Raw genomic sequence first — 14,186 nt, forward strand, 5'->3', positions numbered from 1 at the left:
GTTCCCAAGCCGCAGCCCAATTTTATTTACACTCATTGCAAAGCTTGACTCAGGGCTAAACAACAGGTGCTGGGGGATGAGAGGGTGAAGGTCACGGAGACTGCAGAGATGGATGACGAGGGGTGGGGAGGAGAAGGGAAGATGATGGTGAGGACGAACAGGACCCTCTTCCAGTGGCCCCCAGGCTCCCGGGTGCACCAGGGCAGAGAGCGGGTGAGGCTGTCTTCAGGATTTGGACTTGGAGACAGCTAGTCCAATGAGTCCGGCCAGTCCCGCCACACCCAGGGCCATGCCACCAACAATGGCCATGCCCACTAGTCCATCTGAAAAAGACAGAGGGGGCCGTGAGCAGATTGATCCTGTCCCCCACAGAAGAGTCTGGAGGCTGGGGCTCCAGGGACCCTCGAGGGGGGTAGGTTTGATAAAGGACTGTGGGGGGGTGTCACCTTTCTTCATAGCCTTGTCGATGAGGCGCTCCAGCTCCTTGGCCTGGGTGTTCTGCGGCTCAGTCTGCAGTAGTCCTCGCACATACTTTAGGGCCTTTTCATACTCCTGCAGTCAAAGGGAGAGGCCTCACACCACATGCTCGCTCGTCAGAATGCTGCCCGCCAGCCCCCACCCAGAGCCGTCCGTCCTTCCTGGCCTCAGCTCAGGCTCATCTTCCTCCCCCACTCCTGCTACAGCCCCACCCCACAGAGTAGAGTCCACAAACAGCCCAGCTGTGGGGGGGGTGATAAGCTAGTGGAGATAACAGCTACAGGCATGGGGCTGCACCCCAATCCTGACGTCACCATGATCTCCACACCCTGATACTCTCTCATCCTCCCTTAGAGTCTGTCCTGGAATTACTGTATACCCATGCACTTACACCCCAGCCCACTGCCCGCTGCTAGCTTCCTGAGGGCCAGGGCTCTGTCTGGAGGGCTCAAGCGGAATGAGCAATGGGAAGAAGGACTCTGTGCCTTACCTTGAGTCGGTAGTTGCCCGCCGCCAGGTAGAAGACGTAATCCCGCTGTTCCTCTTTGTTCCCTTTGGGCAACAGCTCTGGAGGGAGAAGGGAGAGGAGAAAGATGATTCTCTCTCTCTTGTTTTTTAAATTTATATTTATTTTATTTGATGTGCACTGGTTTTTTGCCTGCATGCATGTCTGTGTGAGGGTACTCGGATCCTCTGGAACCAGAGTTATAGATAGTTGTGAGCTGCCGTGTAGTAGCTGGGAGTTGAACCCAGATCCTTGGGAAAAGCAGCTGGTGCTCTTAACTGCTGAGCCGTCTCTCCAGCCCCTGGATTCTCTTTTTAACAGTGCGCCCCAGAGGTCCTGCCATGCTGACTCACTCTAGGATGCTGGGAAGGTCACTGTCCTAGACCTCCATTATCAGCTTCTATCACCCTCTGCTTTCTAGTTACAGCCCCATGTGGATGCTGGGAACCAGCGACCTGGTCCGCACTGCTGCAGTCTGCATGGAAGGGCGCATCCCCACTGGCCAGCTACTGGTCTCACCGCAAGGTCACTCCTGCCGGACATTTGCATTCCCTCTTTTGTGACAGCTACCCGAAGACGACCAGAACTCTAACCCTCCTGCTGCCACCTCCTGAGTACAGGACCACACCTGGTTTCTACAGTGCCAGGGGTGGAACTGGACCAGTGCTTCAGTCCCGTACACAGGAGACAGGCACTCTGCTGACTGAGCTTTCCCCTTTCCCCGAGACGGGGTGTCTCTGTGTAGCCTTGTCTGTCCTGGAACTCGCTCTGTAGACCAGGCTGGCCTCGAACTCACAGAGACCCACCTGCCTCTGCCTCCTGAGTCCTGGAACTAAAGACACACACCACTACAACGCACCCTTTTCTCTTAGTTTTCCTGAGCGACCCTCACCTGACTTTTTTTTTTTTAATTTTTTTCTCTCCGCGGGGTAGGTAGGGGTTAAGATTAGGACTCAGAGCCGGGCGGTGGTGGCGCACGCCTTTAATCCCAGCACTCGGGAGGCAGAGTCAGGCGGATCTCTGTGAGTTCAAGACCAGCCTGGCCTACAAGAGCTAGTTCTCGGACAGGCTCCAAAACCACACAGAGAAACCCTGTCTCAAAAAAAAAAAAAAAAAAAAAAAAAAAAAAAAAAAGATTAGGACTCAGAGCTAGCAATGGTAGTACACACATTTAACCCCAGCACTGGAGAGACAGAGGCAGGAGGATCTCTGTGAGTTTGAGACTAGTCTGATCTACAGAATGAGTTCCAGGACAGCCTGGACTACAAGAAGAAATCCTGTCTTAAAAGTAGGTAGACAGACAGATAGAATAAGATAGGGCCACTCGCTATGTGGCCCAAGCTGGTTTCAAACTCTCGATCAGGTGCCTGAGGCTCCTGGTGCTGGAGTTACAGGCATATGCAACCATCCTTTGAGGCTAAGTTCTGCAGTGTTGAGATCTTCTCAGTGTCCGCACTGTGCCCCTCATGAGACTCAGACACTCCGAGACCACTTTTCCTGTTGTGCCCTACTACACAAGAAACCTGAAGAATCCAAACCGATCCAAGTAGGGGACAGCATTTGCTTTTACGAGGATCCCTGAGCTCACAGCTTACTTCCCAGCACTAAGGTGGCTGAAGCAGACGTGGAAGCGTCCCAAGCTATACAAAGACCCTGTGTCAAAACCAAAAACTAAATGACGCAGGCATCTTTGTTAGTATTGTTCTTTGATTGCCTCTGGCATTATCCCAAGATGCCCCTCAGATTCCAAAACCTACAGATATAAAGGCCCTTATATAAAATTAAACCGTATTTGCATAGAACCTAGCTGTATTCCCCAAAGATGCCTTTTTAAGACAGGGAGCTCGGGGGTAGCCCAGGCTGACCTCGAGTTTGATCGGTACGGAGCTGACTCTGGTCTTCAACTTCCTGCTTTCATCTCTGCAGTCACGTCCCCATGCCTCCACCTTTGGAGCGCTGGGATCACATGCTCTTAATACAACAGCCCCACAGATATTCTAATCTCTAGAACTTTCTTAATTACAGCTACCCAACACAATGTAAATGCTACATTAACAGCAATTAATAACCGAACAAGAAGTGTTACGTGGATACTGTGTGTGTGTGGTATGTACGGGTAGCTGTGTGCACATGTCCATACAGACCAGAGGCACTCTCTACCCCATCCCCTTGAGAAAGAGTCTTCCTCTGCACCGGGGCTAAGATTGCAGCAAGAAAGCCCCCAGCAATACCTCATTTCTATTCTCTATACAGACATTTGCAGCCACAACTATCAGCTTTTTCCATGGGTGCTGGGGATTCGAACTCAGGTCTTCATACCTGCACAGAAGCACTCTGAGTTGCCTGAGAACATGTATTTTTTTTTCCCCACAGCATTTTCCACATGAATGAATGTTTGGATGTTGAAATTGGGGATACAGAGGAGCAACCTAGTCCTCTGCTGCAGTGAAGTTACTGGTGGCTACTGGGTGGCAAATGAGCCATGGGGTGAGGTCAAGGGACCCAGCGCCTTACCCTCTAGGAGCATGATGCCTTTACGGATGTCATCATTGTATTTGCTTCGCACCAGGCACCAGGCGTACTCAAACTGTGTGCTTTTGGATACTGAGCCAGCCGCCTGCTCAGACTGAAATTTCCTTTCAAAATTCTGTCGTTAGAGAGAGAAGACATCATTTATAAGCAAAGGGCATCCACCGTTCCCCAGCTGAACTCGGTGTCTAGTCCCAGCTAGACCACCTTCCCCTTGCAGATCTTGGTACCCAGGCTCGGTGCCCTCCCCTTTGATGGTCCCTGCACCCAGCCCCTAGTGGTACCAAGTGGAGATGCCACCTGGTGGCAGCTGCGGACACTGCTCCCGGACCAGCTGACCCCAAGAAGCTGAACAGTAAACATACTGCCCCAGCAGCTAAATGACCTCCTACGCGACCTTCGCTTACGGCTGCTGGTCCCTTTCCACCCCCCATTTTTTTCGGCCTGGACCTGCCTCACCTTAGTTCTACAAGAGGAAAGAAAACGCCACTGCAAGGACGAAGGTTAGGCATGCAATGAACCATGCCGGACTCAACACTTGCAAAAGCGTATGCCGGTGACTATGCTACCTCATCGCCTGCATGAGTACTCCAAATTCCCAACTCTGCATTACACTGAGCCCCCTTAGACTCAAGGCCTCAAGGCTGAGGTGCCGAAACCCTGGAAACTACAACTCCCATCAGGCCGAGGAACACAGCGCAGGTACCCACAAGAAGCAGGATACCGCAGAGGCTGCTGGGAGCCGTAGTCCAGCTTCCCCAACAAGTCGAAGCCGGTCGTGCTCGGCCTCGGCTAGCTCTCCTCAGGAGTTGCCCTTGCCCAGTGTGCTTTCCTCCTATGTTCCAGGCCTCACCTTCAGATCCTCCACGGACACCAGCTCGTTCAGCACGGCCTCCATGGCCACTACCCCTGCAAGCCTCACACTAAGGTCTCTACTGGGCCACGGTCTCCATGGTCCAGTGGCAGGGACGGAGAGGCACTTCCGGCAACGACCTGTGGGGGCCCCGCCCCTTCCTCCTGTGCCGGGGCGGGCGGTGGCGCTAGCGCCTACGCTGGGTTCCACTGCCTTTGGCCTCCCTGGTACCCTAGCTAGACCCTACCTCCTTGGAGGATCACGTTATCCTAGCAACCAGTCTAACAGCCCTTCACTGTGCTGGATCCGTAGACCCCTGGAGGCTATTTATCTTCAGTGTTTGCAACAAAATCCTAATGGGAACCAGGGGTCCGAGGGCCTTGGCTTACACACTGCAAGAGGGTTTGGTAACTATTTCCCCACAGACTTGGGACACATGACCACAGTGGACACTAAGAGTAATATGAAGAAAAGCTGATGGGGCAAGAGAGACAGTGCAGGGGTCAAAGGCCCATACTGCTCTTGCAGAGGAGCCAAGTCAGCTCCTAGGGCTCACACTGGCTCACAGCTGCCTCTGACTCCAGCTCCATGGAATCCAGTGCCTTTTTTTGACCTTCCCCTGAAACTGCACTCCTGTGCATGTGTCCTCATGCAGACACATAGGTTTGCACATAATTAAAAATAAAAGTTAGCTCTTGCAGGGTCAGATCTTTCCAAAGTAATTTAGCCAAACTATCTTCTTGGGGTAACTGAGGACCCGAGGCCTTCGGCCTGAGGAGAAGGGACGCGTGCTAACTTCTGGTATTTTAGTATTAGGAGCAGTACGTGGTAAACGGTCCGGGCCTTTCATCTTGCCCTTCAGGCACACAATGGAATTTAATACTCTAAAGATTCAGCACGCTTTTCTGTTGTTATATTTTTGAGACAGAGTCTTCCTATGTTGCACTGGCTTGCCTTAAAAATCTAAGATCTGGCCGGGCAGTGGTGGCGCACGCCTTTAATCCCAGCACTCGGGAGGCAGAGGCAGGCGGATCTCTGTGAGTTCGAGGTCAGCCTGGTCTACAAAAGCTAGTTCCAGGACAGGAACCAAAAGCTATGGAGAAACCCTGTCTCGAAAATCAAAAAAAAAAAAAAAAAAAATCTAGGATCTGTCTGTCGCTGCCTCCCAAGCTGTATACCACCACACCCGCAGCCTAATGCATTTCTGCCGAATATGAAGAAAGTTATTACCAAAACCCTATTTGTGGCTGCACAAATTCCCCCTTCCTTCAGTGTGTGCGCATGCTCCTGAGGCCCAAAGTCAGCCTTAGATATCACGCCTTAGGTGCCAACCACCTGGGTTTGGTTTTTGAGACAGATTTTCTCACTGCCCGAGTCAGGGTTACTAACGATGGCTGTGCTGAAACACCACAACCTGGGCAGGAAAGGGTTTGTTGGGCTGACACACACACATCATCAAAGGAAGTCAGGACAGAACTCAGGCAGGGCAGGAACCTGGGAGTCTGCAGCTGATGCAGAGGGCACGAAGGATGCTGCTCACTGGCTCGCTCAGCCTGCTTTCCTATAGAACCCACGCCCGCCAGTCCAGAAGTCACTCACAACGGGCTGGGCCCTCAGCCATCAATCACTAATAAAGAAAATGCCTTACAGCTGGCTCTTAGGCAGGCATTTTCCCAGCTGAGAATCCCTCCATTCAGATAACTCTAGCTTGTGTGTCGAGTTGATTGACTAGTCAGCACACTCACTGCCCCGCCCTATGATTCTGAAACCTGCAATGACCAGAGGCCCTCTGCACGTGCAGCCCCTGGTATTCCTTCCACCCCTGCCCCTTGCTTACTGACTCCTCACTCCTGATGAGTACTTCCTATATGCTGCTCACTAAGTACCGAGATTGACCCCGATAGAAATCAAACTCCCGTCCCCAAGCACCTACCCTGGGGGCATAAATAAACAGAAGCAGACTTGGGAATGGTGGTGCAGGCCTAGAATCCTGGCACCGGCAGGGGATCAGTAAGTTTAAGACCATCCTTGGCTACACAGCTGGTTCAGATCTAGTCTAAGGTACAGGAGACCCTGTCGGGAGACTGAGACTCCAAGGCTTTCTCGGAGGGGGCCCGGATAAAAAGACAAAGGGGAGCTTAGTTGTGCGTCATTGTCCAGAAGCAGGCTGGGTAGGTTTGAGGCTGGGGCCCATGCTGCGAAGGACTGAAGACTGCAGCTTATTGGGATCCTGTTCTTCCCCTTGAGCTGTGGCTATCAGTCCTTGGGCAGATGTAGGTGTCTGAGTATCATGTATTCTCTTTGCCAGCATCGTCTGATTTAGTTCTCTGCTACTTTGGCCCATTCTCCCCTTACAAATACTGTGTAAGATGCTGTATTTCTTTCTTTCTTTTTTTCTTTCTTTTTTTTTTTTCTATGTCAATGGCTCAGCATAAGCCACCAACTTCAGAGCACCTCCCATTCCCTGCTGTCTGTCTTCTTTATTCTCACTCCCAGTCCTGCCCCGTGACACCTTTACTTCTATGGGTTCAGGTCAAGATCCTGTCTTTAAAAAAAAAAAAAATGAAAAATGAGCTAGAGATAGCTTAGTACTTAAGAAAACAGTCTGGCCAAGTGGGATGATACAGGCCTTTAATCCCAGCACTTGGGAGGCAGGTGGATCTCTGTGAGTCTGAGGCCAGCCTGGTCTACAGAGTGAGTTTCAGGACAGCCAGAATCATGCAGGAAGATCCTGTCTCAAAACACCAAAATACATAAAATAAAGAATGAAGAAAACAGCCTGCCCTTCCAGAAAACCTGAGCTCAGTTCCCAATTCTCATGTCAGATGGTTCACAACCTCCTGCAGTTCTGTGGATCCAATGCCTCTGGCTTCTGGAGGCTTCTCCACACATCACATACACATAATTAAATTTTTTAAAAATGAAAAACAAAACCCCAAACAGGGTGACAAAATGATAGATGTATATAGATCACTCTGACGCAATGTTGGTAAGATCCCTGGGTTTTGTTTTTTTGAGGCAGTATTTTCACTACATAGTCCTGGCTGTCCCGGAATGGCCTACATGGCCCAGGATAATCTTAAACTCATAGAAATCCACCTCCTCTGTCTCTTAAGTGCTGGGATTAAAGGTGTGGGCTACCACACCCACATAAAATCCCTGATGGGGGTCACGGGAACATCCTAGTCCTGAATCCCTTGGGTCTTCCTGAGGAATGAGAACTCTTTCTATTCTCACGAGGTGGATTCTGGTGGGTCCTGGGAAGCTTCAGGATGGAGGCCCCTCCAGACGACCACAGCCCAGATGAAAAGCTTGGAACTCTGTGCCTTATCCACCCCTTGTTCATTAGGGGAGTGAAGCTGCCATAAAAGGCTCTCAACTGCAGTTCAGGGCTTCTGAGCTGGTGATCACGTGGAAGTATCATGAAGGCCATGCATGAATTACCCTCTATGCCCACACACGGCCCACGCACGTCTTCCAGTTGGCCACTCCTGAGTTGTAATTTCCTAAGAAACCAGTGATGGCAGGTGCTTCCTTGAATCTCTCAGCTGTTACAGCTCTCAATCAGAAAACTAGGCACTCGGAGGTGCAGGGGCAACCTGGGGCTTGTGAGAGCCATCTGAAGCAGGCAATGTCTTGACAGACTGAGTGCTGTAACTTGTGGGTTCAGATGTCAGCATAGGGGAGACCCCAAGATAGGGTCCACAAAATGGAGAATCACCTGGGATCTGGAGAATTTTGAACCCAAGTTTGTGTGAGGTTTTGAGAGGAGAGAAATCGTTTTCGTGTTTAAGTGGGGGCTTAGGCTGTAGCTCAGTGTGCAGGGTGTTGCCTAGTAAACATGAGCCCAGGGCTTCATCACTAGCACAAAAACATGGCTCCGTCGGTAAAGGTGCTAACTGCCAAGGCTGATGACTGAGCTTGGTCCCTGGCACCCATCTGGTGGAAAGAGCCGATTTTCACTAAGCTGTCCTGGCGCCTCCACACTCAGCCCCTGACCACGTGACTCCTCCACTATAAATGAACAAATGAGGAGGGAAAGAAGGGAAAGAAAACCAGAACCCACACAGATGCTCAGGGAGATGAAGGCGCAATGAAACATTACAGGAAAGAGACCAAAGAAAGGAAGCTGCTGTAGGATGCAGTGATGCGCTCAGAGGAAGCGGGATTCTGGCGTAACAATGGGAAGGAAAGAGCAACGCAGGGAAATGGGAGCAAATTCCAGGCTGAGAAAGGCAAGGGCACTCTGGGACTGGAGGTTGTGAGCCCAGATTCTAGTTACTGCAGAAGCAGGCAAGGGATCACAAGTTAAGGGCCCACCAGGGTCAAAGAATGAATTCAAGACCAAGCGAACTTTAATGAGACCATGTCTCAAAATAATGAAAGGTGTGTGTGTGTGTGTGTGTTGTTCGGGGGTAGTGGTTAAGAGAACTTGATTCTCTTGCAGAAGACCCATATTTGGTTCTCAGCAACCACAATGGTCCCAGAAGATGTGACACACCTCTGGTCTCCAAGGACACCTGCATCATGTGCACACACTCACACATAGGCACACACAGATACACATAATAAAAATAATTTTAATTAATTTATTTTATATACATGAATGTTTTGTCTGCATGTATATATGTGCACCGTGTGCATGTCTAGTGCCATCGAAAGTTGGAAGAGGGGATCAGATCCCTCAAAACTGGAGTTATGTAAGGTTGTGAGCCACCATGTGGGTGATGGGAACTGAACCCGGGTCTTCTGTAAGAGCAGCAAGTGTCTTAACTGTGGAGCCATTCTCCTGCCCCAAATAAAATAACTATAAAAAATAAACAGCAAACAAACAAACAACTAAGGCTGGGTGCGGTGGCACACATCTTTAATCCCAACACTCAAGAGTCGGAGGCAGGAGGATCTCTATGATCAAGCCCAACCTGGTCTATGCAGTGAGTTCCAGGCCAGCCAGAGCTAAATGGAAAGACCTTATCACAAAAACAAACAAATAAAAAAGAAGGCTGAGGATACAACTTGGTCACAGAGCACTGGCTAATCCCCCAGTGAGGGGCTGGGGTGTGACTCAGTGGTAGAGCCCCTGCCTAGAATCCCCCAGTGAGGGGCTGGGGTGTGGCTCAGTGGTAGAGCATTTGCAGCTGCCTGGATTCTATCCCTAGCACTGAACAGAAACATAAGGACTTCAGGAAACTGTGAGAGGAGACCGGGTTGACAAACGTTTCTGTCTTGGCAGACCTGATGGACACCCATTCAACTCCTCCTTGGGATAGGCCTCTGGAAAGTTACCGTTCTCACGTGGAGTCTGATGTGCATGACAAAGGCCGAAACATAAGTGTGGAGACCCGAGGACAATTCTGTAAAGTTGGTTCTCCCACTTAACATGGTGGAGGGGACCACTTGGGCGTCAGGCCTGTTCAGCAAGTTCTTCACCTACTGAGCATCTCTCCAGCCCCGGACCTGGGATTTTTAACCTCAGTTGTGCCTTAAAGGAGGTTTTCATTCTCTCACTCCATGTTTTCCCTGCTTCTTTTCCTTCCTTCCCAGTCTCTAGTTCAGGCTAGCCTCAAACTCACTAGGTAGCTGAGGCTAACCCTGAACGTCTGCCTGATCTTCCTGCTCCCACCTCTCAAGAGCTGGGATTACTGGTGCGGTACCACCACTTCTGGTTTATGTGGTGCTGGGGAAGGGAATGCAGGAGTTCACACATGCGTAGTGAGCACCCTACTGGCTGAGCAACACCCCCAACAGTCTCCTACTTGCTTTGAACCAAAGCTGCCTTCAATTCTGCACCTGGTTCTTACTGACCCTTCAGATTAGAAAAGACAGAAGGGGCTATGTGCTTAGAGCCCACGCAGGAGGCAAAGTCAGTTACGTACAGTTACTCCTCTCTAACAAAGTGTATGCCTCAGTCTATACTCCGTTTTTTGTGGGTTTTTTTCCTATGTAGCCCTGGTTGATCTAGAAGGTGCTACGTAGCCCAGACTGGCCTCAAACAGACAGAGATCCACCTGCCTTTGCTTTCCTAGGATTAAAAGTGTGCGCCACAAGGCCGGGCGGTGGCGGCACACGCCTTTAATCCCAGCACTCGGGAGGCAGAGACAGGCGGATCTCTGTGAGTTCGAGACCAGCCTGGTCTACAGAGCTAGTTCCAGGACAGGCTCCAAAGCCACAGAGAAACCCTGTCTCGAAAAACCAAAAAAAAAAAAAAAAAAAGTGTGCGCCACCATGGCCGGCAGGTGCGCATGCCATGAAGTCCACGTGGAGGTCGGAGGGAAACCTGCAGGAGGACTCAGTTCTCTCCTCCCACCACGTGGTCTCGGGATCAAATTCAAGTTGTCTGGCTTCGTGGCAAGCACTTTACCCACGCGCCCTAGTTACATTTTATTGCTGCTACAGACCGTGACCAAAAGCAATTTAGGGAGGAAAGGGTTTATCTGGTTTACATCCCAAACATCATCCATTACTGGGGGGAAGAGCAGGGTAGGAACCTGGAGGCAGAGGTCACGGAGCTGTGCTGCCTACTGGCTTGCCCCTCATGGCTCGTTCAGCCTGCTTTCTTATAGAACCAGGACCACCAGCCCAGGGATGGCGCCATCCACATTGGGCTGGGCCCTCCCCCACTGAAATTCAAGAAATTTCAAGAAATCCACAGACTTGCCACATGCCAATCTGATGGAGCCATTTTCTCAACTGCAGTTCCCTGTTCCCAGCACACCGCTGAGCCATCTCGCTGGTCCCTAAGTTTGGAAGTACTGTTCACTGTCCCCAACTAAAGGGGAAGTAGGAAGTCACAGTGCGGTTAATTCAGAACCCAACCCAGGCGAAGCCATCGCGAAGAACCAGTTTTTAAGGGGGCGCAGTTCTAAAATTACTTCCCAGCACCATTGCCCCCCCTCTCCTGAAACTGAAACTCTGATTTCATCCTCATTGCTAGTGGCTCTGTTTGCTCTGTGCTGTTTTTCAGTGTGCCATCGGCCACTTGTGTTGATCATGGGCTGAGTCCTGGCCTCCTGCCTTAGGCTGGGAGGTACCCGAGGGCAGGATCTGTGTCTGTCTGGTCTTCCCGAGCCCAGTTCAGTGCCTAACACCAGTAGACACTCAAGCCGTAATTACTGAGGAAACAGATTCTTGTCATTAGTAACTTTAGAAACAATTGTTTTTCATTTTATGTGTATGGATGTGCATGTGTATATGTGTATCACATATAGGCCTGGTGCCCTCAGAGGTCAGAAGATGGTGTTGGATAACTTGGAACTAGAATCATGGATGGTTGTGAATCACCATGTGGGTGCTGGGAATTGAACTTGGGTCTTCTGCAAGAGCAATAAGCGCTCTTAACCTATGAGCAACTCCACCCCCTCATTATTAACTTTTAAAAATTATTATTAGAGAGAGACTGTGTGTGTGTGTGTGTGTGTGTGTGTATGCGCGTGTGTGTGTGCATGTGGAGGCCAGAAGCTGACATCCAATCTCTTCCACTACTGCCCCCCAACCTTATAGACCGGGTCTCTCTCTCTGAACCCCGAGTGTACCCAACAGACTGGCTACTTTGCCCTGGATCTATCTGTCCCCACCCCCAGTGCTAGGATTATAGATGTGCACAAAAATACGGCTTTTAGCCGGGCGGTGGTGGCGCACGCCTTTAATCCCAGCACTCGGGAGGCAGAGGCAGGCGGATCTCTGGTCTACAAGAGCTAGTTCCAGGACAGGCTCCAAAACCACAGAGAAACCCTGACTCGAAAAACCAAAAAAAAAAAAAAAAAAATACGGCTTTTATGTGGGTGCTGGAGATTAAACATAGGTCATCAGCCTTGACAAGTGCCTTTATGAACAGAGATATTTCACCTGCCTCCCACGTATATTTACAGACACATTCATACATGTTTTTACACACACACACGTACACATATACATGGGAGGCAGGGTCCCAATACCCAGGTCAGCTTTGAAGCCTTGTTTCTATTTATAGGAATGCCCATCATCACTATTAACTTTCTAGAAAGCTAATACACAGGAAGTAACCTAAGAAGCAGTAAGACACAATATAATTTGGTTAAGTAATATACTCTTTGGGAAAACGTTCAGTGAAAGGGAAGAACAGGCAGGCACGAAGATACTCATCCTGCATCGACAGAGAGGGAAACCATAGCGAACGGTCTTATTAAATGATTAAATAATGCTACAGACGGCTTAAACAACACACGCATATTGGCTTTGCACCTGTAGATGGTAATATTCAAAGAAAACAAAATCATTTTCCAACACTGGCATGGGTGTGGGCACAAAGGACAGGGACACTGAAGGTCAGTGAGACTAAATTTAGCTGTGGTCCGATTCTGGGCTCTGGGCCCCTCTCTTGACCTCATCGGAGCCTGTGCCAGGGGTCAGTTCAGGATGCTCAGCAAATCCTCCTGACCAGGACGCTGCTTTTGATATCTTCCAACCTTCAGTTACCTTTCTTCTACTTCTCAGTTGCTCTGGCAAAGCGGTAACTGAAGATGTAGCATCTAGAGTAAAACCACCCACACTATGTACTAAGCAGCTACTATGTGCCAGGCATTCTTCTCAGTGCTAGGTAGGAAAAGAGAACCCTTGTTCTCATGGAAGCTACATCGTAGTGGAAGAGCCGGAATAGCTAATACTTATATAATCAGGTAGTTCCTGCTTCCAGTCAACACAGTCCAACCCAGTCTGGCACGAGCTGCATTTCATGGCCAAAATAGAGGCGCCAATGCCCTTATTGAAATACCGTCTACAGCCGAGAGTGGTGGTGGTGCATGCCTATGGCCCTAACACTTGGGAGGCTGAGGCAAGGGGATTCCTGAATTCCAGGCTGGCCTGGGCTACATGGCAAGACCTTGCTTCAAAAAAATAAAATAAAATAAAATAAAATAAAATAAAATAAAATAAAAGGCTACTCAAGATAGTGTTTGAACGTCTCAGCCCTCAGCATCGACCCCACTTACCCTTGCAGCTTCATCTCTGGGCATCCATGTACCCTGCACCCAAGGATGATCTCATGACAGCTTCCTTTGATTTTATCCGTAGCGATCTATCAACTAGAGCCAGAGCTAGGCCCAGGCTGTTCTCCACAGGCTCTCTGGGGGTTCATCCTTTACCACGCAGCCCTGCGACCCTTCATGCGACAGCCAATGGGCCTCGTTCATCTTTCCTGTCAAAGGACAGCCACCTGAGGCCAGCCTCAGGGTAGAGGGAGGAGGGCGAACTTTACGGAGAGCATGCTTGGGTCCCCTCTGGGAGCCTGAACTTCCGGGTGGCGCCTCTGCAGGGGCTACTCTAGGAAGCCGGCTTGGTGATCTGGAGGACCGGGAGCCCCTCCATTGGGAAGAGGAAGTCATTGCGTCTGCGCGCAGCAGCTGTCCTCCGCAGGGAGGCGGGATCAAGGGCGGAGCGAGAGGACCGCAATGGCCAGTGAGCGCACGCTGTCCTACAAAGGGGCGGGGCGACGCGAGGAGGGCGGGGCGCGACCGGATGCTGGAAAGAGTCTCTCCATCTATCAGATTTTTAGATTATTTTTACAGACCCACAAAATGGCTCAGCGGGTACAGGTGCTTGCCGCCAAGTCTGATAACCTGAGTTCGATACCCGGGAGCCATATGGTCAAAGGCGAGAGCTGACTGCTGTAAGTTATTCCCTGACCTTCATACATGCACCTTGTGGTGTGCACATACACAAAATAAACTGTAATAAAAATGGTTTATTATTATTTTAAATTAGGGTGTATGTGTGTATGTGGTGCATGTGTGTGGAGTGCCTGTGGAATCTAGAGGTCTGACTTGGGTTTCCTCTTCAGTCCCTCTT

At 50.3% G+C, this 14,186-nt stretch overlaps 1 protein-coding gene across 2 annotated transcripts; it reads right to left on the reverse strand.

Annotated features, from left to right (window-relative positions):
* Position 1: 1 nt before the first annotated feature.
* On the reverse strand, positions 2–13,638 carry Fis1 (fission, mitochondrial 1). 2 transcript variants are annotated; one of them, XM_041648863.1, is made up of 5 exons: positions 13,331–13,638; positions 3,497–3,629; positions 968–1,044; positions 447–552; positions 2–323 (listed from the first exon to the last, which is right to left on the reverse strand). In XM_041648863.1, the coding sequence occupies exons 1-5, from the start codon at positions 13,352–13,354 to the stop codon at positions 226–228; spliced, it is 438 nt and encodes a 145-aa protein (XP_041504797.1). In that variant the 5' UTR covers positions 13,355–13,638; the 3' UTR covers positions 2–225. The 2 variants fall into 2 exon arrangements, with proteins under 2 accessions (XP_041504797.1, XP_041504796.1); XM_041648862.1 differs by lacking the exon at positions 13,331–13,638 and adding an exon at positions 4,365–4,521.
* Between the last annotated feature and the right edge of the window lie 548 nt (positions 13,639–14,186).

The sequence above is a fragment of the Microtus oregoni genome, unplaced genomic scaffold (assembly GCF_018167655.1).
Source record: "Microtus oregoni isolate MIOR12 unplaced genomic scaffold, Mior012 000003F_ref0000135, whole genome shotgun sequence".
NCBI classification, from domain to species: domain Eukaryota; kingdom Metazoa; phylum Chordata; class Mammalia; order Rodentia; family Cricetidae; genus Microtus; species Microtus oregoni.

Excerpts from the sequence above, each read along its gene's own strand:
- Fis1 (XM_041648862.1), bottom strand. The coding sequence starts at position 4,409 with ATGGAGGCCGTGCTGAACGAGCTGGTGTCCGTGGAGGATCTGAAG. Across the intron at positions 1,045-3,496 it reads AGGCATCATGCTCCTAGAGG|AGCTGTTGCCCAAAGGGAAC; the intron begins GTAAGGCGCTGG and ends TTCTCCCTCCAG. Across the intron at positions 324-446 it reads CGACAAGGCTATGAAGAAAG|ATGGACTAGTGGGCATGGCC; the intron begins GTGACACCCCCC and ends TGTCTTTTTCAG.